General features: G+C 59.8%; 1 protein-coding gene across 4 annotated transcripts; it reads right to left on the bottom strand.

Moving 5' to 3' along the window:
• Nucleotides 1-1,052: 1,052 nt before the first annotated feature.
• FGFR4 (fibroblast growth factor receptor 4) lies at nucleotides 1,053-22,567 on the bottom strand. 4 transcript variants are annotated; one of them, XM_065644115.1, is made up of 20 exons: nucleotides 22,501-22,567; nucleotides 22,278-22,381; nucleotides 22,097-22,192; nucleotides 20,827-20,977; nucleotides 19,015-19,254; nucleotides 5,595-5,684; nucleotides 5,272-5,438; nucleotides 5,063-5,186; nucleotides 4,570-4,760; nucleotides 4,316-4,454; nucleotides 4,040-4,233; nucleotides 3,680-3,825; nucleotides 3,294-3,415; nucleotides 3,083-3,193; nucleotides 2,772-2,962; nucleotides 2,465-2,587; nucleotides 2,313-2,383; nucleotides 1,877-2,014; nucleotides 1,705-1,810; nucleotides 1,053-1,618 (listed from the first exon to the last, which is right to left on the bottom strand). In XM_065644115.1, the coding sequence occupies exons 1-20, from the start codon at nucleotides 22,559-22,561 to the stop codon at nucleotides 1,469-1,471; spliced, it is 2,715 nt and encodes a 904-aa protein (XP_065500187.1). In that variant the 5' UTR covers nucleotides 22,562-22,567; the 3' UTR covers nucleotides 1,053-1,468. The 4 variants fall into 4 exon arrangements, with proteins under 4 accessions (XP_065500187.1, XP_065500185.1, XP_065500186.1 ...); XM_065644113.1 differs by lacking the exons at nucleotides 19,015-19,254; nucleotides 20,827-20,977; nucleotides 22,097-22,192; nucleotides 22,278-22,381; nucleotides 22,501-22,567 and adding exons at nucleotides 5,792-6,061; nucleotides 7,046-7,151; nucleotides 7,620-7,762; XM_065644114.1 differs by lacking the exons at nucleotides 19,015-19,254; nucleotides 20,827-20,977; nucleotides 22,097-22,192; nucleotides 22,278-22,381; nucleotides 22,501-22,567 and adding exons at nucleotides 7,046-7,151; nucleotides 7,620-7,762.
• Nucleotides 22,568-22,823: the final 256 nt, after the last annotated feature.

The raw sequence follows: 22,823 nt of genomic DNA on the forward strand, positions 1-22,823 counted from the left end.
TCCAGCGGAGAGGAGAGCAGGGCTGGGCATGGAGGCCGCGAGCATGCTGGCAGGGCTGGGCTCCCCCCAGCAGCCCTGCGAGGGGCTGTGATGAGGAGGGGACCCCAGGGTGGCTCTGCAAACCGCCACGCTCCCCAGCACATGTAACACACAGCAGGCACTGCACCCACGGCTGAGCTGAGCCCCCCTGCACAAGGGCAGCTGTGGGCTGCATCCCGCAAGAGCCCGGACACCAGTGGGCAAGACTGAGGGGCCCCCATTCCCATAGACCCAGGCCCAGGTCCTGCTCCCTGGCGCCCACCAGCCCCTCTCTTCTCGGGCCAGTTTGGGGCAGGCTGTGCCTGAGAGCTGGTTTGCAGGCTGGGGGGCTGCGAGTGCAGCTGGGAGCTGGAGGAAGAAATAAGATCCCAGGGCTAACGGCCGGCAAAACCCAGCCCTTGATGAAACCCTAGACCCAGGGAGAAGGCTGGCAGGAGGGGGCAAGACAGCTGCAGCCCCCCTGCCCATGCTCCCAGTAGAGCCAGGCACTGTGGGGCAAGGGGGGCAATGCAGGCACTGTAGAGCAAGGCCTGGGGCTGGAGCCCCCCAACCCATGCTCCCAGGGGTGCTGGGGCACTGGGGAGGCAGCACAGAACCTGTAACTCACTTTTATCTGGTGTCCCAGGGCAGGTCCAGGCAGGGGGCCTGTAAGGGGTCCCCAGCATGCAGGGCTGGGCCCCAGAGCACTTTCCCAGCCTGGGAGCCTGCGGCAGTTGGGGGATCGGTTTCAGGGCGATGCTGGTAGTGGAGTTCACGGTGGCTTAGCGCAGCAGTGGCTAATGGGGAACAGATGCAAGAGTGCTTTGTGCTGGAGCGGGCCTGGAGGCGCGGGAGCAAGGACATCGCTTCCTGCACCTGTGGCACTGCCTCCGTGTCCCCCGGGAGCACTCCCAGGCCCTCGCACTGGCTGAGGCGAGGAGACGGGGAGGAAGGAGGCAGCTCCCGACCCACCTTCCCAGCTTGGCCAGGCCATTCGCCACACAGGAGCAGCCCAGAAACTGCACCAGGGTCTATTCCAAAAAAATAATTTATCAGGTTGATATTTCATGTACATAAATATTCATCTCTATGGCTATGTACAGAGGCAGCGGGGAGCCTGGCAGGCAGTGGGGCTCCCACCTAGAGATGCTTCCACTGAAGCACTGGCCAAAGCCCGGCTCTCTGGGCGATGCCATGGGCATCTCAGGTTGTGCCCACCCCAGAAAGGCTCTGGCTCCCACTGCCCTGCGATGCCAGGCACGTCTCCACCACGACTGAAGGCTCAGTGCTGAAACACAGCCTGGAGAGAGGGACACCCTGCCCTGGCACTGCGGCTCGGGGCCCTGCCCACCCACCGCTCATACTGGGCAAAGCAGAGAACCTGCAGGAACCCAGACCTGCTCCCCGTGAGAGCGGAGGCGGCCTCAGCATCACCCTTCCCTGCCCACCATTAAGTTCTCACGCTGGGGTAGAAGAGGTGAGGAGGCAGCGGGTCGTGGGTGAAGACGGAGTCGTCGGAGGAGCAGGAGGAGGAGCAGGAGCTGGCAGTGTCCTCGCAGGAGGGCGAATACTGCTCAAAGGGCATGGAGAGGTCCAGGTACTGCAGAGAGATGGTGACATCAGCGCTGGGTACCATCAGTGCCAGAGCCACCTGCCCTGGCACCCACTAGACCCCTGACCACTCACCTCCTCCGAGACAGCCACCAGGATCTTGTCCAGCCCCTCTACAAGCTGCTTGAAGGTGGGGCGCTGCGAGGGCACAGCGTGCCAGCACTCCCGCATCAGCATGTACCTGGGGTGAGTGGGTGTTAGTGGGGTCTTCCCATGGCCCCTGCCCACCCGCCTGGCCGGCACTCACAGCTCGTGGGTGCAGTTGGACGGCCGGTCCATGCGGTGCCCCTCCTTCAGCAGCTTGAAGAGCTCCTCGACGGGGATGCCGGGGTAGGGGGAGCCCCCCAGCGTGAAGATCTCCCACATCAGGATCCCGAAGGACCACCTGGGATCACGCATGGCAAAGGCGGGTCAGCCATGCCCTAGAACCCTCCCTGGGCAGGCAGGGCCACAGCTCGCCCCATCACACCCTGAGGTGCTGCGGGAGCACGGACGGGAGCAGGTGGCATCACCCCTGGGGAAAACGCGCCCCGCTGCTGCTGTCCCCATGGTGTACCCCTGTCCTGCTCATGGAGACCCTCTAGTTCATGCATAACCCCCTGACGCTGCCTTGTCCCACACCTGATGGCATCCTCATCCCACACCTGGTGGCCCCCTCAGCCTCCAGCAGCCCCAGGACTCACACATCGCTCTGGTGGGTGTAGACACGGTCGAACAGTGCCTCAGGTGCCATCCACTTCACTGGCAGGCGACCCTATGGGAACAAACCCCCTGCTCAGCCCTGGTTGGGGGTCCCTATCCCCCCTCCACCCCTCTCCCAGGCCCCCCCACTCACATTGCTGGTTTTCTTGTAGTAGTCAATGTCGTGGACGTCCCTGGCCAAGCCGAAGTCGGCAATCTTCATCACGTTCTCTGCTGTGACCAGCACGTTGCGGGCAGCCAGGTCGCGGTGGATGCACTGCCGGGGGGAGCATCACCCGCAGGGGGTGTGAGATGGTGACTCCAGCACCGTGTGTCTCCTCCCCACACCCAGAAGCCACCCTCCTGCACACCCCCCGGCAGCAGTGGGGCCACCCCCACACTGTACTGCCTGCAGTGACCGGGGGACACCCAGGAGGTGGGTCAGGCTGTGCCAGCCCTACCCGTTTGGACTCCAGGTACTCCATGCCACGGGCCACCTGGTAGACACAGGAGACCAGGTCCTTGAAGGACAGTTGCTCCTCGGGCATCGCTGTGACGTCGAAAGTGTAGTCAGGTGTCGGGGGGCGGCGGGCACGGAGGTATTCCCGCAGGTTGCCCTTCGCAGCAAACTCCACGATCACATACAGCGGCCCTGGGAAGGGCAAACACTCTGCTCAGCCCCTGCCCTGTCCCAGCCCAGTGTCCCACCTGCCACTGTCCCCATCCCCTGCTGCCACTCCATGCCCATGCCCTGCCTGCACAGCCCCCTCACCGTCCTGCGTGCAGACTCCCAGGAGGTTGATGATGTTTTTGTGCTTGTCCATGAGCTTCATCATCTCCATCTCGGATACGAGGTCAGCCAGGTCCTTGTCGGTGGCATTGTCTGGGGACGGAGGGCCATGTCACCATGCCAGCCGAGGCGGCACCGCAGCCTGGCACTGATGCCACCTCTGTGCCTGGGACACTGGTAGAGGAGCCCCTACCTTTCAGCATTTTGACAGCCACAGTGACGGCTCTGTCTGGCCGGTCTCTGTCGATGCCATAAGCCTCTGCCCGCACCACCTGGCCAAAGCAGCCTTCCCCCAGGGGCTTGCCCAGCACCAGCCTGGCAGGGACGGGCAGAACCATGAGGGACTGCAGGGACAGCCCTGCTCCCCGTCACCGCACGGCCAGACCCGGAGGGGCAGAGGCAGCACAGCTGCTCTCTCTGTCTGAGCCGAGTCCCAGCGCCCCACAGTACAGTGGGTGCTGAGGTGTCCAGTGATGGCCGGAGACCTCCCCATCCAGCACCCATGTGCTGCCGTCCCCAGGGAGGCTGGAGAGAGCAGCCCCCAGCCCCAGCCCTGCCCCGCGCCACCCGGCACCGTACTTGTCTCGGGGAAACTCCCACTTGGCGTCAAGGGGCAGGTCCAGCTCCATAACCCCAGCCAGCATCGGGGCACAGCTGGAGGAGAGACGGGTGACACGCATCAGGGACGTGCTGGACTTCCCAGAGGAACTGGAGTCCAGGGAGAACTGTGGAGAGATCCCAAGAGACCTCAACCATCCTGTCCTGTGCTCTGGGGCTAAACACAGACCCAGTGGTGCTGCAGAGACCCTCACTCAGAGCAACAGGGTGAGGGGGCTGCAGGAGGCAGTGCACAAGATGTAACAGATGCAGGTGGCACTCATGGAGCCAGTAAGTCACCAAGGTTCCCCCATGCCCCCGGGGCTCCAGCTCAGCACTCACCTGTCGGATGAGCGGGAATTTGGAGAGCTTGTGGACCGCCATGGGCTCCAGGGGCTGCTTGCTCGACTGAGTCTGCATCCGGCACAGCACTACGATGATGATGGCCATGGCCACGGCCAGCGAGCCTGAGGTGTAGATGATGATGTCCGTGTACTTGGCCTCAGGAGCTTCAGCTTCCCGCACCAGCTCCTCTTCTGGAGGGAGCGAATGAGTCAGCCTGAGCCACGGTCCCTGTGTGCCGGGGTCCCAGCTCCCACCCCAGGACCCCACCCCTACCCGGCAGCACAGTGAGCCAGGCAGACTGGTAGGAAAGGCCGATGGAGTTCCCTGCCAGGCAGGTGTACTCGCCAGCATCCTCCACAGAGACATTGCGCAGGTACAGCACCTCCACCTCGGAGCTGTTGATGTCTGCAGTCTGCCAGGGAGAGGGATGGATGGTGAGCACCTCTCCTCCTTGAGGGGCTTTGTGCACCCCCTGTCACCACTTTGGGGTGGGCATCTGGGACCTGGGTGCTTCCAGACCCTGTTACCTTCAGCACTTGCACGTAGGGCACACCATCGGGACCATAGCTGCTGCCGTTCACCTCGATGTGCTTCAGCCACTGGATGTGGGGCTGGGCATCACTGTAGACCTTGCAGAAGAACTCCACGTCACTGCCCACCAGCGCTGTGGTGTTGGCAGGCAGCCCAGCCTGCAGGATGGGCCTGTGCGGGGACCTTTCTGCACAGAAGAGACCAGAGCAGTGTCACCAACACAGTGGTCCAGAGCAGGGGCTCCTTCCTCCCTCCCGCTCTGCCCACCGAGAAGCTATGGAAAGCCCTTCCCTGGCCCTAGAGCTGACCAGTGCAACCATGGCCTGGTCTCCATCCCCACCACCCTTGGCCGAGAAGGACACGCAGGCCGTACCGGTGGAGAGGACATGAACAGAGGCTCCTCTGCCCACTTTCCCGTGACCCTGACCCCTCTGCCAGGCACGGGGAGAGCAGGGAGCCAAGACAAGCACCACGCCGAGGAGCCCTCACCCAGCACGTCCAGGAGGTAGCTGTAGTGGATGCTGCCAAACCTGTTCTCCACCAGGCAGGTGTAGTTGCCGCGGTCTGAGGGCACCACACTCTCCATCACCAGGCTCCAGTGCTGGTGCCGGAGCTGCAGAGGAAGACAAAGAGGCGAGGTGTGATGAGGGAGCCGATCCTCAGGAGGAGAGGTTGCAACGGGGGCCCCTGACGCTTACCCGGATGCCCCCGATGCGGTGCTCCCCCCGGAACTCGCGCCCATTCTTGAACCAGCGGATGCTGGGGCTGGGGCTGCCCGAGGCCGGGCAGCGAAACTTCACCGTGTTCCCTGCAGGGACCGCGTACAGCTTCTTGTCCATCCGGTGTGGGTGAGTCCAGTACGGTGCTGGGGAGACACGGGACATGCGGTGGGAGGGGGCCACGGGTCAGCACGGGGGCTGCCGGAGCTGCTCCCAGCCGCTTGCGCTGTGGGCAGGAGGCAGCAATGCCCCACGCTCCTGGACCTGCCCCAGCTGCCCGTCCTGCTCGGGGCAGCACTGACCTCTGTGCCTGTAGACCGGCTCCTCGTTGCGGTCTCCGTGTGGACTGTCCCCATCACTGTCTTCATCATCATCACCCGATGCCAGTGAGTCTGCAAGGGAAGGCAGGTTGACAGGGAACATCCCTGCCCGCAGGGCTGGGTGGGCAACGGGTGCCTTGCTGCCCCAGGGAGATGCTGGGTGCTGCCAGGGCTCCTACCCACGACGGAGATGGTGAAGTTGCGCAGGATCTGCCCTGTCCCTCGTGCCCGGCACACATAGAGCCCTGAGTCCTCATAGGCAACCTCCGAGATCTCTAGCAGGCTCTGCCGGAGGTGGATGCGACCCCCTGGGACGAGCAGCCGGGACTCCTTGTACCAGACCACGCTGGCACCACTCTGGTTGGCATCACAGTACAGCTGCAATGCATTGCCCGGGTCCAGCAGGAGATGTTCCTCTTCTGACTCCAGCAACGGGCTCTCAAATAGCTCTGGAGAGATGCGGTGAGCACCCCCCCCAGTACTCATCCCTCCCTGGCGGCAGGACCCTGCCACACGCCTGCCCTGGTGTGGAGAGCACATGGCAGGGCTGGGCCCAGTGCCCAGCTCTGCCACCCCAGAGACGGGCAAGGGCCGGACTCTGCCCCCAGGGCGCAGGGACACAGCTTTCCCAGCCGTGTGTCCCTGCCCAAGGCCACACATGCCACTGGCCTTCTGCAGAGGCCACTCACAGCAGTACAGGGTGCCTGAGCCTGTCCTGTCTTGCTGAACACAGCACTGAATAAGGGCACCAAATCCTCCTGGTCACCCGTTCTCCAAACTCCATGTGCCCCAAGCACAGCCGGAACCCCCAGCCCTAGCTGGCCCTGCCTGCTGAAGGCCAGCAATAGGAATGTGCACACGGAGGGCAGCAACAACCCAACCGCCAGCTCAGCAATACCCACCACAGCCCAGCTGTCTGTTTGCAGGGGACTGGGGCGACACACCTGCATCCCCCGCCCTCTGCGTGGCTATCGCAGGGGAGATGTGGGGTCTCCAGGCCTCTGCTCCCCCAGGACATGTTCTTCTCCTGTACATGCCACCAAGAGGCATGGACCGCCTGCACCTCTAAGGTGTTTGCACTTGCCAGTGAGCCACACACAACTGCTGCAGCCCACGGCGTTCACACCAATCCCGCTCTGCCGCGCGTGTACACCAACTGAGCTGAGCCTCCATAGCGCAGGCACAGCCTGTCTGGAGCCACCGTGCTCCACATCTCCTCGCCCGGTGATGGAGATGTTGACCACCCATGCCTCGTCCCACCTGGATGGGTGCTCCCAGCTCCCACCAGCCCAGCCCCGCACGCAGAGCTGTGGGGCTGTGTGCCCAGGGAGAGCACCCGGCACCCCGAGCCCCGGGGTCTCTTTTCTGCATTCAGAAAGCAGGACCCCCATTCCGCCGCCCCCAAGCCCTCTTTTGTCCCCCAGCAGCCGTACCTGGCTCCATCGCCCTGCCCTGGGCAGCAGCCACCAGCAGCAGCCCCGCCAGGACCTGCAAGAGGGGCCGCATCTTCCAGGCCCCTGCGGCACGGCGGCTCCCACCCTGCGGGACAGGCAGGGCCGGGGTGAGCGGAGCCGGGCAGGCAGCTCCCTACCATGCGCTGCCCGGGCCAGGCAGGGACCCACCGGCAGGGAGCGGGTGGCTGGTCCCTGGGGTGCCATGGGGCAGAGGTGCGGGATCCCCAGGGCACGCCGAGAATGGGTGCGCATGGAGGGGAGGCAGAGCACGGGGAGCCCTGGGCAGGGTGAAACCCCTTCCAGCCCCCCAAATCCCTCGATGGCTCGGAGTGGGGCACGGGTGGGGGAACCCCGGTTGGATGCAGGGAACCCGACCCTTCCAGCCAGCCGCAGCGGGGCCAGAGCGCTGGGAGAGGTTAACCGGGCACAGGGGGGGCTGCAGGAGCTGGGGGGTCCCGGAGTGAGGGGGATCCCAGGGAAAGGATCCCGGGGACGGGGGGTCCCGAGGGAAGAGGGGTCTCCCGAGAGTGAGGGTCGCGGGTGGCGGCGTTACCGGCGGTGACGGGCTCCCTCGGCGGAGCCGCCGGCGCAGCGCGGCGTGGGCCCGGGCAAAGTCCGAGGGCCGGCGGGCTCAGCGCTGCCGCGCCCCGCACGGCGGCCCCATGGCGGGCAGGGCTGCGACGGCTCCGGGCTGGGGCGGCTCCGGCCCCGCTCTGCCGCCGCCGCGCCGGGCGCGGGCACTTTGTAGGGGCGCGCTCGGGTTACAGCGGCGCCGCCCGCCCCGCCCGGAGCCCTGGGGGGGAGTTGGGGGGGGACCGGCCCCGAGCCGCGGCTGCTGCAACCGGCCTCGCTCCGCCGGCTCCTTTGCAAACTGACGCGCCGCTGAGCTGGGCCGGGGGCGGGGGGAGATATCACCGCCCCCCCCGGCGGCCGCCAGCAGCGGGGGCGGCCCTTGGACCCCCTCCCGGCACGGCTCTGCCGCCGCAGCATCGCTCCCGGGGCTGCTCCCCTCCACCGCCCCCCCGGCAGACCCCGCATGTTGGGTCCCCACACCGGGAGCAGCACAGCGGGCAGGGGGGACAAGGCCACCTCAGCCCCCCCTTTCCCCCGTGGCACCCCGATTGCCGGGAGCAGGGACACAGCCCGGCCCCACAGATGCCGAGGGCTCCACGGCAGCGGAACCCACCCCGACGGGTGGCCCTGGCCGGGGCCCGATGCTGCACATTGCACGGTGCCCGGCAGCCTGGCAGCCCACTCGCTAATTGTGCTGTAATTAGTTGCAGCGTTATCGCTGATGGTGCCATAAAGTGGCTGTGACCCTCATTAGGAGCCCATAACGGAGTGTCGTAAAACACCACGAGGCCACGAGCCACGGTTGGAGTGGCCCCAATCCGACCCATAAACACTTCGCCTTCACTTTCCCCGAGGTGCTGCCTGCACTAGGGTGTGCAGATCCCCCCGCGCCCAGGCCCTGTTGCCCGCCTGCCCACATGGGACTTCTGGGCACTGGAGGAAGCCGGACCACGGACCCTCCAAAACGGCACGGTTCCCAGGAACACGTTCCCCTGAGCATTCTGCTGCCAGCAAGACAGGACAGATGGGCCCCCCAGCACATGGTCAGGATCTGGCCCCAGAGCTGCTCTCCCTCGCTGCATCCCTGGCTGCTTTGCCCTCTTCCTGCTTTCCAGCAAGAGCTGCTGGGACCATGGTGAGCCCCACATTCAGCTTTGCCCATGGTCATGTGAGCGGCATGTGGCTGTCACTGTCACCACCCACCCCACAGAGCCACACAACTGGGGCACAGTTTTGTCCATGCTGTTCTGGCATGCGAAACCAGCATCTTCCAGCATGACATGGTTTCACTGCAAGGGCTGGTTGGTGCCACGATCTCCCACAGCACCATCCGCCCCGTGCTGCTCCCCACCTGGGGTGCTGGGCCCCCCTGGGGCGCTGGAGCCCTGCTGGGGCACAGGGGCGCATGGAGCAGTCCCCAGGGCCAGCAGCTGTTCATTCCTGCCGGCGCGTGAAGCGTACGAGAACATCAATTTCACGGGGCAGCAGCCGCCCCTGCAGAGCCCGCAGTGTGCCGGAAGCACAGAAAAATGTTGGGTTCAGCTCGATTCGAACCAAAACCAAATTAAAACCAGAGAGAAGGGGTTGTTCCCAGTGCTGGGGACACTGGGGGAAGAGCTGGGACTTGAGGGAACCCCTGGGAGCCACAATCTGGGATAGGCACGGAGATCCCTCCCATATCCCAGCCAGGTCACCCCACTGCTGGACGCGGTCCCGGTGGGAGCGGGGCAAGAGAACCGGTGCTGACACCTTGCCTTGTGTCACACCGAGCATCCCTGCCGGGCCAGGGCGATGCTGGGCACATGCTGGGGCACAGTGGGGCTGGGCTATGGGTGGCTGGAAGCCCGTCCCCTCCCTGCCGTGGGGCAGCGCTGGGCCGGGGGTCGGGCTGCCTGGCTTGATTTATAACAGCAACTGATGGCAAACAAAAAGCCCTTCACAGCAGCAGAGCCCCACCGCCTGCTGCCCGCAGCACCGCCACGGCCTCCGCCACACCAGCAGCTTAACAAGGGGGGATTGTGCCAGTGCTGGTGCCCCGTGCTGCAGGTGCACCCCTGCCCCAGCACCCTCCTCTGCTGCTCCTGCTGCCCTCAACCCCTGGGCTGCTCCCATCAGCTGCAGCACAGCAAGGGACACACGTCCCCTGACCACTGAGCCACAGATGGTGGGAGCTGAGATGCAGCAGGATGCCCAGGGAGGGAGCACATTCCCAGGGCCCCGTAGATGGGGCAGTGAGGGTGCAGGCATGGTGCAGATGGGGCAGGGGAGCCCGCTCTGCCCCATGCCCAACCGAGGAGATGAGACTCCCCCGCCAGGCTCTTGGCCTTGCTCATGTGTGCGGGGCTTTGCGGCAGCCAGCACGGATGAGGGGCTGGGCACCGGGGCCAGCACGCCGGGGCTCCATCCTCCCACCCCTGCCCCTTCCCCCAGGCAGTAAATCATCCCCGCTCCCCTCATGAAAGGCCCGTGTATGCGCTGCCGGCGCAGGGAGCCTGCCTGGTGCCAACAATATTGCTCTTGGAAGGCAGCCGGGGCTGCGGGAACACAGCCGCCCCTTGTGCCTGGCCCCAGCGCTCGCCGCCGCTCCCGCTGCGGTGGCACCTGCGGCCAGCATGAGCGCATGCGGCACCGTGGCTCCTGGGGGGGCCGGAGCCCGAGGGGCTCTTTCCTCCTGGAAGTTTCTCTTGGCTTCCCCTGAACGGCTGTTGTTTGGGGCACAGGCTCCTCATCTCCCTGTACCCTGCGCATAGGGTCTGGGGGGCCGAGGCCAAGCAAGCTCATCCCACGTGCCAGGGTGATGTGAACCCCCCTGAACCGAGGGAGCGGGGCAGCCCCAGAGCACAGGGGTCCTGGGCTGTCCCGGCACAAGGGCTCCCAGCTCCATCCATCCCCGCTGGCCTTGACATGCGGCAGCTTCCAGCCCCAGCCATGACCCCAGTGGGGACCTGCCGAGGCAGGAGGGGCAGAGCTGGAGGGACAGGCAGCCCAGGCTGGATCCTCCACTGGGGCTGAGTCCCAGCTGGGCAGCGCTCCCCACCAGGACCCAGTCTTGCCAGCCCATCCTTATCTCCAGCAGGGAGGGACCGATGGAGCAATCCAGCCTGGTTAAGGTTTAACCAGGCAGAACTTGGCAAACATGAACCTGCTGCTCCCTCTGGGGAGCTGAGAACACGGGGCCCAGCGTGGGGGCTGTGGGATGGGGACACTGGGGCCCTAGACTTCAGCCAGGCCCCCAGCATGGCACGGGAGCACCCACAGATTCGGGTACCAAGGGCTGAGCTGGGAGCACGTGGGGCTGGGGCCAGCCCAGCAGCACCAAGCGGGCAGCGCTGTGCCTTGTCCCTGCTGCCGTCCTGTTGTCCCCGCCTGTCCCAGCCATGCCGGGCAGCACTGGGGCTGCAGCCGGCGTAGGGAACAGGGTGCACGGGGCCAGGACGTGCACCACTTCACTTGGGGACATGGCACACACCATCTGCTGGGCCGGGCACTGTGGTGCCCATCTGGGAGCCAAACAAGGAGCTTTGCCCATGAGCCCTGTCCCCCGTGAGGCACTGGGGGCTCCTCCTGCAGCAGTGTGGCCACAGCAGGAGGCTGCGAGGCAGAAACAGGGCCACCCCAATGCTCCCAGCTCCTAATCGCAAGCAGGCACCCAGCCTTGCCTCCACATCTGCACCTGATTTACTCGCTGGAGCCAGCGGGGCCGCGAGGGATGGCAGCGGTTGGGGCTGCGGCCAGGGCTGCATTCCCCCCAGCTGAGGGGGGACACGGGGCCCAGCCCTACATGCTGCCAGAGCAGCAGCCGGTTCCTCAGACCACAGGCTCCACACAGCTGGCTGTGGCGCGGCAGCACGGCAGGGCTTCAGTGGGGGACGTGGCTGGTGGTGGCTCCGAGCCCCATGCCATGCCTGCCAGCCCAGAAGGCACTGGGGCTCAGCCTGGTGCAGGCACAGCAAGGTGCTGCTGGCAGAGGCCCCGGCAGGGAGCAGGGGGACTGGGCGGCACTGGCCGCAGCCAGGCAGGGGCACTGGGCTGGCAGCCGGGCCACGGTCTGTCCTCGGCTTCCACCGGCACGTGGGTGGCTCTGGCCCCACAGCCAGGCTCCAGCTCCCCTCCCGTCGTGTCCAGGAGTGCCTGTGGGTGCTGGGGACCCCCAAGAGGAGTCCCACAGCAGAGCGGAGACACCAGTCATTTCACACCACCTGCTCCATGCTTGGAGCACGGGAATGGGATCGGCACAGACACGCCATGGGCACTGTGCCCCCGGCATGGCTGGCAGGGCCACGCGGTTGTGGCTGTCCCAGCACTGCTGCTGCCAGCCATCCTGCCGCTGGGGAATGGGACGTGCCAGGTACAGGCAGCCCCGCAGCTGCCACCTCCTCCCCTGTACCTGACTCAGGGAGCACCTGCACCCACAGACGGGCCGGGAGCTGCCAGACACACCACAGCCCTGCTGTGGGGACGGGAGGGGTCAGCGAGGGACAGGGTGGCAGCTGCAGGCACGGTGCCCCGGCAGAGCTGTGCTCCGTGGGAGCAGACACAGCCTGTCCTTCCCAGTATGGCAATGGCAGTGCTACCAGCAGTGCCACCCTCGGTGACAGCACAAGGCCCTGCACTGCTCTGGTGACACCGGTCCCCCGCGCTCTGCCGCAGCCCTGCCCGCTGAGGTGCAAGACAGCTGGTCCTGGGCACCTGAGCCCACCCCAGGGAGCGAGCTGCCCTCGAACGGACAGCAGTGGAGCACGACTGCTGTGACGCTGCTCCTGTGCCACCACAGCAGTGCCAGGGAACAGCCTGGCGTCCTGGAGCAGTCGTGGATGTTTTTGGCACAAGCTGCACAACAGCTTGCAGAAGTGCCAGCGGTCTCCCAGCCCAGACTGTCCCGTCCTCTCCCGGGTGACTGTGCTGTGCCCAAGGCCACGCTGACTTGCCAGAGCAGCACAGGAGGAGGCGCTTACCGGCTGTGTCTGGATCTCAGGGTGCTGCGGGATGAGAGCAAGGCCTCGAGGAGGACACATGGGAACATGAGCCTCCTGCCCCTCCCAAATATTTCAAAGGTGTCTGCATCCTGTTCTTCGCTTTGAAGTATGGTAAAATCCCAGGAAGGGCTCTAGCAGAGAGACAGCACCCAAAAGTAGTAATAAACACTCTATTTGGAGAGCTTCACCTTAGGGAAACAGGAGATACATAAACACTGTGTACAGGGGAAGGCAAAACTGTCAGTACACAGACAGGAGTGATACACCAGACTGGGCGGTGCTGGAAATGGATCCCTCGTGGTGTCGATGCACAGCACATCTAGTGGGCACCCGCCCTGGTGCAGCAGGACGAGAGCCAAGCAGCGGAGATCAGAGTTGGAGGCCATCCAGGGCGACCAGGCACACAACGCTTCCTTCCGTTCATCGCAATTTTCTGCTCATTGATCAGCTTGCAGGGTTTAAAAGGACTCCCTCTGCAGCAGGAGACTAAGGTCAGACCTCAGCAGTGAAGCAAGACGGGAAAACATTAGGAAGGCAAACCCAGACCAGCAGGAGCCTGTCCTAAGAGAAGATGGTAGATTCTGTGCAGGGCGAAGTAAAACAAAGGTCATGCACAGCCTGGAGTGGGGAAGGGAAGGCACTCACTCCAAGCATCGAGATTAGCAACCAGCTCTCTCTCTCCTCGCTTAACCCGACCAGCGCGCACATCAGATTTTGGAAGTGCCTCTCAAAACCGGCTCTCAGCCCCACGAAGGCATCAGCTGCTGCCCTGGCACGCATGGCTGGGACTCAAGGGCCCCAGACCGCCCTCCAGCAGCTGCTGCGGCCACGCAACAGGAGGCACGAGCCTGGCTAAGCCCACCCTGGCAGCGCGGCGTGCCCGCGGCCACCACCCACGCTCCTGCCAGCCCCACAGAGCCCCACTGGCCATGGAAGCCCTCGGAGGGGGCACATCTGCATCCTTCTGCCCCACAGAAGCAAACCAGCAGGACATTTGCCATGGACTAGCAAAGTCTGAGCTCCGCAGAGGCACCGACGCTGGGACAAAGCCGTGGGGTGCTGACTTGGAGCACTGGCACTGAGCACGAGGCCAGCCCAGCGCACATGGCTCTTGCGGTGGGTTAGCAGGGAACAAGCACAGCCTTAGCTTAAGGCAAAACATCTAAAGAACTTGGCCAAAAAACACAGCAGTCTCAGATGCCTGCCCTTCCTGCCGGGGCCTTTTTGGACAGATCTAGTACATTAGCACCAGGAAGAGACCATCAGTCTTGATTTCCAGCTTTGAAATATAGAACATGCCTTTTCCAGGATGGCACAAATGTGTAAGAACTTTGAAGAGATGGGTTGAGCAAGTAGTGTCTAACGAAGGACTAACGAAGGCAGGTTTCCAAAGGATTTGTAGCTTTTTAGCTAATGATTTGACCCAGTCATATTACAGTTTTCTGCTGCATCTAGATTTATTCCCTCTCTTTTTCCTTAAAACCCTCCTTCCCCAGAGTATTTTGGTGGCAGCAGGGAAAACACTACACTTCCACGCACACCCCAACAGAATTAGAGATGAGCTCACCCTGCTCTACCTTCCTCTGCTGATTGCATTCAGATCTTGGAGATTTCCACCGCCGCCAAGTTTGGCTGAGATGGGTTTAAGTCACAAGGGGTAAAGACACACACGGTGAATGATCACGTACACCTGTTTCCATAGGAAACCAGGCTAAACAGTTACTTCCTTCCACGTGGAAATCCTCAGAGTGGAGGGCTGAGGGGAGCCAGGGGCTCTGACCCCTCTCGCAGCCCTCCACTCCCACCAGCAGCAGTTTGCACACCAGAAGTTGTACCTACTTGTCAGACAGACCCAAACAACCCAGCTCCAGAGCCAACAGCTGCAGTACTGCGAAAGGTTCTGACGGCAACCGGTGGCTTATGAAACTCTGCACACAAACCTGACCGAAGGAAGCACAGAAAGAGATGCCACGCTGGTTATTTCCTATTTTAGGCTTGTCCAAAGCCAGGCAGCCTGCACCATGTCCCGTCCATGCTGCACAAGCACCACTCACTATGATCTAGGAGCTCTCCTCCAGCAAAAGCTACCTCTGACCACAGGGTGCTGGCCCTCCGGCTGCAGGAATCCATTCTTGGCTCTGGTGAGGGAGGAGGTGGCCGCTACCAGCCTGTTGCCAAACCCTCCTTATACCAGATACACACTTCCTCTCACACTGCACCCACCTTCACAGGAAGCAATTACACAATGAAAACTACTCTAAGGGAGTGAAGTATTTGCTGTCTAGCAAGTCTCTTCCAGCTGGATCCTTTTTCTGACAGATTCAGTCCCCGTTCTGCTCAACGGGTGCATAGAGGAGGGTAGGGCTTTGCTTATCCAGAGGGATAATGAAACCATTGTGGGCTGGCAAAGGATGTGTGTTCTTGGGTCACCACCAACGCCAAGAACAGTGCTGCAACTTGCTCTAGAAGTCTTGGCTGAAATAACTGTAGCCTCCTGGGGCAGTTGACTCTTCCCGGACATACTGCTGCGGTGGGAACGGTCCAACAACCGGCACTGCTCCTGGCATCCTGGATGTTGAAGGGAGCAAGAGGAAGAGAAGGGAAAAAAAAAGTCAGAAGTGCTCTGCAATGTGCCAGCTGCAATCACTGCTCAGCAGGCAGGACTGTCAGTGGAGCAACAGCCTCCTGTAGCCAAGTCAACAACTTGCCAGAAAAGCTTCTAAGTGCATCCTAGCCCTCCGTGCCTGTGTGTAAACAGGCACCTTTAGCAGAATCAGCTGTTGCACAGCTCAAGGACTGTTAAAGAGCTTTCATTACAAAGCAAGTCCCCTGGCTCTCTGCAGGCTGCAAAAGCTGGCCCGGAACACAACACAGTGGTTGAATCCAGAAGCAGCTGAAAGGGACCTGTGTGGTTGCAAGAACTCAGGACAACATCCATGTCCTTAAAGGGAACATCGATGTGCATGTGTTCGGAACATCCTCAGTGTTATCGTTCTAGATTGGGACACTTGCTATTCACTGATCTGGTGGTGCTGCTCAATGGCTGAAACTTTCCTGGGATGAGGGATGGAGCACGTGTCTTCCAAGCCAAAGGACCACAGGGCTGTTATTCCACAGACAGACAACAAGAGATCCCAGTTCTTGTCCTGTTCTCTCTGGGATATTTGGCTAGAAGTCTGTCCTCACTTCAGGTAGGGTTTCCTAATGCCTCTTCCTTGTAGGAACCTTGCCAACCAACCCAGCCTCATTACCGAGTTGCTTTTAGCAAAGGCTTTGAAATGAGAGATCTGAACTTTGACAGTGTCCAGAACAAGTATTTGTGGTATTAATCATCTGGTAGCCTAAATTTTTTGGATGAATAATATATGCAGGGGATGCCGTTATTTAACTCACCAGCTGCGAAAGCAAGTTCAGTACTATAGTCCAGGTTTCTGAAGTGTGCTGACTACATGCCGAATTTTAAGACAAGCAACCCCAAGAGAGATTAGAAGGGCAAGCAGATCTCCCCTGAGCCAGTCTTTAATTAAATTAAAACCTGAGTTGTTAGAGAAATGGTGTTTAAAGGGTGTCAGGTTGGATGCCCTCACTGCAAAGGTCCACACTGAGCCAAGAACCTAAAGCAGGAGCAGGGCCCTTGCAGCCCCGCAGCAGCCAGAGGTGTCTGCAGAGGGAGCTGACGAGGTGACCTGGCTGCACGACAAACAGCACGAGTTCACAAGCAGAACAGCAACGTTTATGCAAGCCAGCTGCAAATCCACATTCAAAACTGCATTTTCAGTTATATTTAGGCCATCGATTTGATCAGCGAGGCTGTGAAGATACTTAGACAAGAGAATTACTTACTGATTCTTGTGTTTGAAGCCGCTGATGTGAGCTTGGTACTGCTCTATGGAGTTGAGCACGATGTTACACGTGCTGCAGGGGTATCCCTTCCCGGCTGAAACAGACACCAGTGTTAGCACACACAGCCAACAGCTTGGTGCCTGAGGTAGAAATAAGTGAGATAATCAATTGCTGGAGGTGTTAAACAACTGCTGAACAAAGACAAATAGCAAGTCAACAGCCTGACCAGGCGGGAAGGTCACAGAATCCCACTGTATTGGCCAGTCACTGCCAGAATCGCTAAGCCAGAAAAGCTTTCCTGGTCAGAACATGGGTTTGTTTATCTATAAAAACAAAGACACATTTCTGATAAACAGTTCACAATATAAGGCACAGTAAAAGTCTCAGCATTAGGGATCCATTTCTCTCCCAAATTCTCACTTCACCAGATCTGTACATCTCATAACAGAAAATGAGGGAGATACTTAATTTGTAAGCTTAAACTGTTTCAATTTAAAAAAAAAAAAAGCCAGAGGAGATTACACACAATGTCCAGTTCCACAATGCAGCATTCTGCTAAGCCTTGCTGAGCTGCCAACTGAGAACATTAAGCTTTATCCTCACGCAGTTTGGTTACAGTCAGCACATCAGTTAACTGCAAAAAAAAAAGTTTCCAACAATAGTTGTACTAGACAGATCAATGGTTTTGTGTAACGTGACAACTCCAGCTAGAATGAAAGTTCAGGAGGCCACAGATACCGAACAGGCAAGTGGGGCAGCACAGTTCAGCACAGGAGTCTCTAACGGGGGAAAATCCTGGTAGTTGCCCTCAAGACATTAAGTGCTCCTGAATTTTGGCTCACTGGGGAAGGGCTCTGCCTGGGAGTGGCACAAACAAAACACTTCCTTAAGGTGAAAGAGGAGGCTCACCCCAGGGGTGCAGAGCAGCGCAATCACTGCACATGTTGTAGCAGAGATTTTGCCCCCTGGCTGCTGCCCCTCAGAGAGATCTCAGACTCTAGTGGGCGATTCAAGCCTCAAACCAGAGCTGGACCCAGGTGTGAAAGGCCAGAGGAGCAGTTAGAGCCCTCGGGTCTGCCTCTCTGCATGACCGAGGTCAAGATCTCTCTGTTGCAAACCCACCCAATAGGTGTGTGCATGAAGTTGTCCAAACTGCACTTCTGCACCCCAAACTGGTGGTTCCTAGAGGACCTTCAAGCAGACAAACACTTTGGTGTTGTGCTGCAAAGAACACACCTTCACCTGCTGACAGACACATGCCCGCAGAGAAGTCTAGGGACGAGCCTGGCTGTCAGCACGCAGAGGTGGGCAAAGAGAGAAAACACCCCTGACTACTGCCCATCACCTCCGAGCAGCTCTTCATTACAGCCCAGGCTCCGAAATCTTGTCTGAGCAGCTCAGGTGCCGTGGAGATGTGGCCATAGGCACCGCGGGTCTGCTGGCGCTTCACGGAGACGTTACTGTCACAGGCAAGGGTGCTGCCACCCACCCGGCCGGGGCCGGGGCTCCTGCCGCTGCCAGCGCCTGAGTCACATGAAGTGGAACCATTCATCGGGCCCCACTAATTAGGTAAAGAGCAGATGGGTAACGCTGGATACCAAGCACCTTCTCCGTCTCCCACATGACCACGCAATGTGGGAGAGAATATTACTTGGATAATTGAGTCTCATTTCTCACAAGTGCTACCGGTATCTAAAGGTGGCCTGCAAAGAATTAGAATGATTAATCTTCTGCTTGTGTGGGCTTTTATGACAGAGAAAGAAGCCCTTGAAGAAGATTTTAAGATGATTTGTCTGCTTATTATTTACCTCAAGCATCCAGCAGGCACTAGACTTCCCGGTCCAACAGAAGGCTGTTGGGAGGAACAGGGGAGTTTACTGTGAGCTCCTAATGCTTTCACTGGACTCCAAGGGCATTTGTATCGTAGAAGCGCTCACAAGCAGAAGATCATAAACCAAATGAGTTTTAACTGTCTGCCTAAAGTTCCTCCTTAATAGCTTTTTTCTTTTTTTTCCCCACATTCCTGCTTGCTCCAGAGAGATGCATTAGTTCATCAGATGGCAGTGCCCACACAGAGGCAGAGAGGCATTCGGGGAGAAATCTCTGCGGCTTTCATGTGCTTTGAAGCAGCAGGTGCAGTTAAACCTATTTCTTCCATCTTTGGCTAGTCCTCTCCAAAGACATTTTTTTAAGCATCAAATGCCACTTTTATCTTTCCATTTTGGATGCAATCCACCTAGCTAGAAACAGTACTGGCCAAAATCCCTGGATTATCAGCACAGAAAGTAAAAAGGACACGTCCCCAATTAGACAACACGGCAAAACACAACCCAAAGCTTGTCACGAATAGCAACGGTCTAAAACCTCTCTTGCTGCCGGGGGTTATGAAATCAGCCAAATCATTCTTACAGTGTATAATCAAGATCCCCATCATGAGCAATTCTCCCCTGCTCCCTCCGCACGGACTCTCATCCCAAGACCTGCCAGACACATATCATCGCTCTCCCACCCTGCTCTTCAGCTGTTTATTTATTAGCCTGCCTGCTGAGAACTCACCCATAAAGGACGATGCCGGTGCATCAGGGGTTCGGCCATAGTGTGCCATCAGCTTGTGTTTCGTCTCCTGCTTTCTGTGCTTCTTGCCTACATAATGCTGTTTTGCCATAAGGGGGTTATTGAAAGTGGCATGGCAGAGGCTACAAAACTTGTCTGGGTCAGTAATGTCCTTGTTCTCTTCGTTAGAAGACACGGTAGAGGTGGGGAGGGTAGCAGGATGTTTCTGTGGAGGCACTGCTTCTGTAAGGTGATTCCAAACTCCTGGTCAGTCACAGAACTCAGAGGTAAAACCCAGTCATTTTAGCTCCCCAAAATCCGCATTAAAAAAACCCACCCTACTACATCTAAAACCCAAACCCTAGACAGAATGTAACACGTCTAGATAAATTCAAACTGCTCCTACCTCTTCCCTTTATGCTGCAGAATTTAAAGGTATGTGGTAAGATAAGTCAGAGTAGGCCACAAACACTTTTGTGGTTAAAAAAAACACCCAGATTTGCATATTTCTCCTTAGAGGAGTTAAAAAATCCCCGTGGCTGTATTCAAGAAACGTGGGACAGGAAGGAGCTTCCACCTGCTATTATCATCACCCAGGAAAAGCAAGAGGGAGGCAGGTGGAACGTGAGCACAAGGCCCCACGCAACAAAGGTGGGCAGGTTTCTATAAACACTTGACCCTGAACCAAAGTCACGACAAGTTGTGCCTGAGAAATAGCACGAAAGGGACAAGGTCCGATGAAGTGAATCCACACAGAGAAGCAGCTCCTGTCTGATGGAGAAACCTGCACCATCTCGCTATGGGTACCAAAGAGGAGAGCAAGGAACCTTCTAAGGACCAGAGAGCTCCTCTCACACCCAAACAGAAGCTCTGCACCGGAGTGCTCATGCAGACATCCACCCCTTCCTGAAGGCTCTTCTTGTACCCAAAAGCAAGGGCTTCAAAGAACAAAAACAACCCATGGGCCACCCTGACCCCAGAGGTGCCTTTGCTGTGCAGACACAACCTGGCAAAGCCGTGAAGACCCCACAGGACGGACAGTTTCTGCCTGGAAGAACCCAGCACAAGCTGCCATGCTCAAGTGCACTCAAAGGCTGCGTGTTCCCTCTGTCCTGACCAGCTACAGCACCCCAGGCTCTCGGCTGCCCCCACCTGCCCTGGACAGACAGTTTCTCTCTCCACCTGCTTGCAAAGGGACGGACATGGAGGCAGCTGCATCGGGTCAGACCCAAGGTCTGCCTGGACTGTGTCCCACCATGAGAGCAGCCAACAGCAGGTGCCACGGGAAAACCGCAAGGTCAGGACAAGCACATCCTGATGCTTCCCAGCTGTACTGTCCCAGACCCCAACTATCTGCAGCTCGCAAGTCCCTGAACCTCAGAGGTTACATCTTTGTAGTTGAGTAGCTCTGACGAATTTGCCATATCCAAGTTTCACCAGTCACTTCAGCCCCTGAAAGCTTTTAGTGAGCATCGTATCCTGTCACAGGCGTTTCTACAGCTTAACACCACACTGCCTGAAGAGCAGCCCCCTCCTGGTCCCAGCACACAGCAATGGGTACAACGCTGCTGCAAGCTGCATTTCTCCCGAACAAAGCAAAACAAACACATGTGCAAATTTTGTCAATGCCAGCCCACCAAGCAGGCTGCTGCGAGCAGCCACATCTCTGGAGATGCGCTGCTGGCTTACTCTGTTTCATGGAAAAGACCACACACATCCTCACAAGAGCTTATACTTGTGGTCCAATGACACATCTAAACTTTTTGTTTGGCTTGAACCACCCCTCAGTAGAACACGGAGGTGCTGTGGTCATACCTTCCACTTTGGGGGACTGCTGCTTCATGTTCTTGGCGTGAGTCTTGCCCAAGTAGTGGGACGTTGCCACGGCCGGAGAGGAAAAGGTCATGTTGCAGATGGGACAACACTTGCTCCTGTCTTCCCCACTGCTGCCTTCCTGCTTGCTGTCCTGTGCACACAGAATCGCAGAGTGGCTGAGGCTGGGAGGGACCTCTGCCAGTCACCTCGTCCAACCTTCTTGAGATGAGAAGAAAAGCTAAGGCTTGGGGGTCTGAGAAAACAAGGAAATCGGAGACATTTGGGTGTTACATTGAAGAAACGTGACTGAGCAGGACGATGCAGCGTCATTCTCTCCTTCACTGGAGAGTGTTCTTGCACCAGATTACTTTTTTTAATCTGCTAGTGAAGGGCTCCAGGTGGAGCGGCAGCCCTGGGCTGTGTGGGTTAAGGACAAGGTTAAACGAGTGGCTGCCAGAATTGGAACAGGCGGCCTCTTCCTCTGCAAGGTGTGAACTGAGCAGCACAAACATCGATATCAGCTGGGTCATCTGCAACACGACGCCAGCGGAGCAGTGGCAGCCGTCATTTCCAAGCCCTGTGCGAAGGCAACTGCCTCTATCCTCTTCCCCTGCCACAAATGCTGGAGAGTTAGGGATTAAAGCTGAAGCAATCAGAAGAGTAGAATCTGTTTCCCAAATGAGTCACGGGGCAGACAGATGGCCAAGTGGAACGTGGTGCCTTTACTGACCAGCAGGCTCCTGCTACCCGCCAAGGAAACCTAAAAAGGATTGCCCTTGAACAAGAATTCCAGTAGACAGGGGTGTCAAACTCATTTTCATGGGGGACTGTAACTACTCCTACATTTATCCAGTCCTAAAATTACATTCGGCCCTTTGAAGGCAACCGCGAGGCTGATGTGGCCCTCGGTCAACCCAACGCGCTTTCCGCGGCAGTAACAGTTACTCAATGATATTCCAGACAAGTTGTCGTTCCTGTTCACCTCTCCTTGTCCTTTCAAGCAAGACTATCAATAAAAGGCACCGTGCGCTTGTTTAAATGGAGAAGACATACTCACAGAGGCCATTTAAACGGCAAGGGCAGCAGGACCTGCGCTCGCTGCAACAAGGCCTGGCAGCACACCCGCCATCGAGCTCTCCAGCTCTCACAACGCCCCTTCCGAGAGCGTTTTCTTCATTTATTCACCGCGGCACCCAGGCCATACAACAACCTTCAGCCCCGCAGGTCCCGCCGGGCGGGATGTTGGCCCCAAGGGCTCTTTCGCTCTCACCTGCTTGGCGTCCAGCCTCATCTTCTTGCCGTGGGCGAGCTCCTCCCCGCCGTGGATGGACAGGTACCGCCGCACCTTGTTGGCGTGTTTCTTGCTCTGGGGAAAGCAGAGAGAGACCCGCCCGGCCCCGCTCAGCCCCCGCCGCACCGGGCGCCCGGCGGCGGCGGCTCCCGCTCCCTACCTGGTAGTGGGCCAGTCGCTGGGACTCGGAGATGAGCAGGGCGCTGCACACCTTGCACTGCGCCTCGGTGAAGATGTGCCCGTTCTCCCGGATCAGACGGGCCACTGCGGGGAGGGGGGAACAACCGCGGGGGTCAGCGGGGCCGCGCCGCATCTCGCCGCGCCGCCCTCGCCCTCCCCGGCTCGTCACCCGCCTCCCCGCCCCGCCGCCCCCGGCTCCTCACCCGCCTCCTTGCCCACCGGCAGCCCCGCGGCGTCCCCGTTGCTACCGGCCCCGTCCGCCATGGCCGCCCCGCCCCGCGCCGCCCCGCGCCGCCCCGCGCCGCTCTCGCGAGAGCCCCCCGCGCGCCGCCCTGCGTCCTAGCAACGGCGGGGCGGCCTCCCGCGAGAGCGCCGCGCGCCCTCACGTGGGAGGCGGCGGCGGCCATGTCGGTTGTGGGCAGAGCGGCGGGGGTCGGCAGCTCCTCAGGGCCTGGTTGCCCCTGGTCACCGCCGGCCCCGCGGAACCTCGGTTTCGTGGGCGTTCGAAGGGCACAGCAGTTGCTGC

Source organism: Caloenas nicobarica, chromosome 13, assembly GCF_036013445.1.
Source record: "Caloenas nicobarica isolate bCalNic1 chromosome 13, bCalNic1.hap1, whole genome shotgun sequence".
NCBI classification, from domain to species: Eukaryota; Metazoa; Chordata; class Aves; order Columbiformes; family Columbidae; genus Caloenas; species Caloenas nicobarica.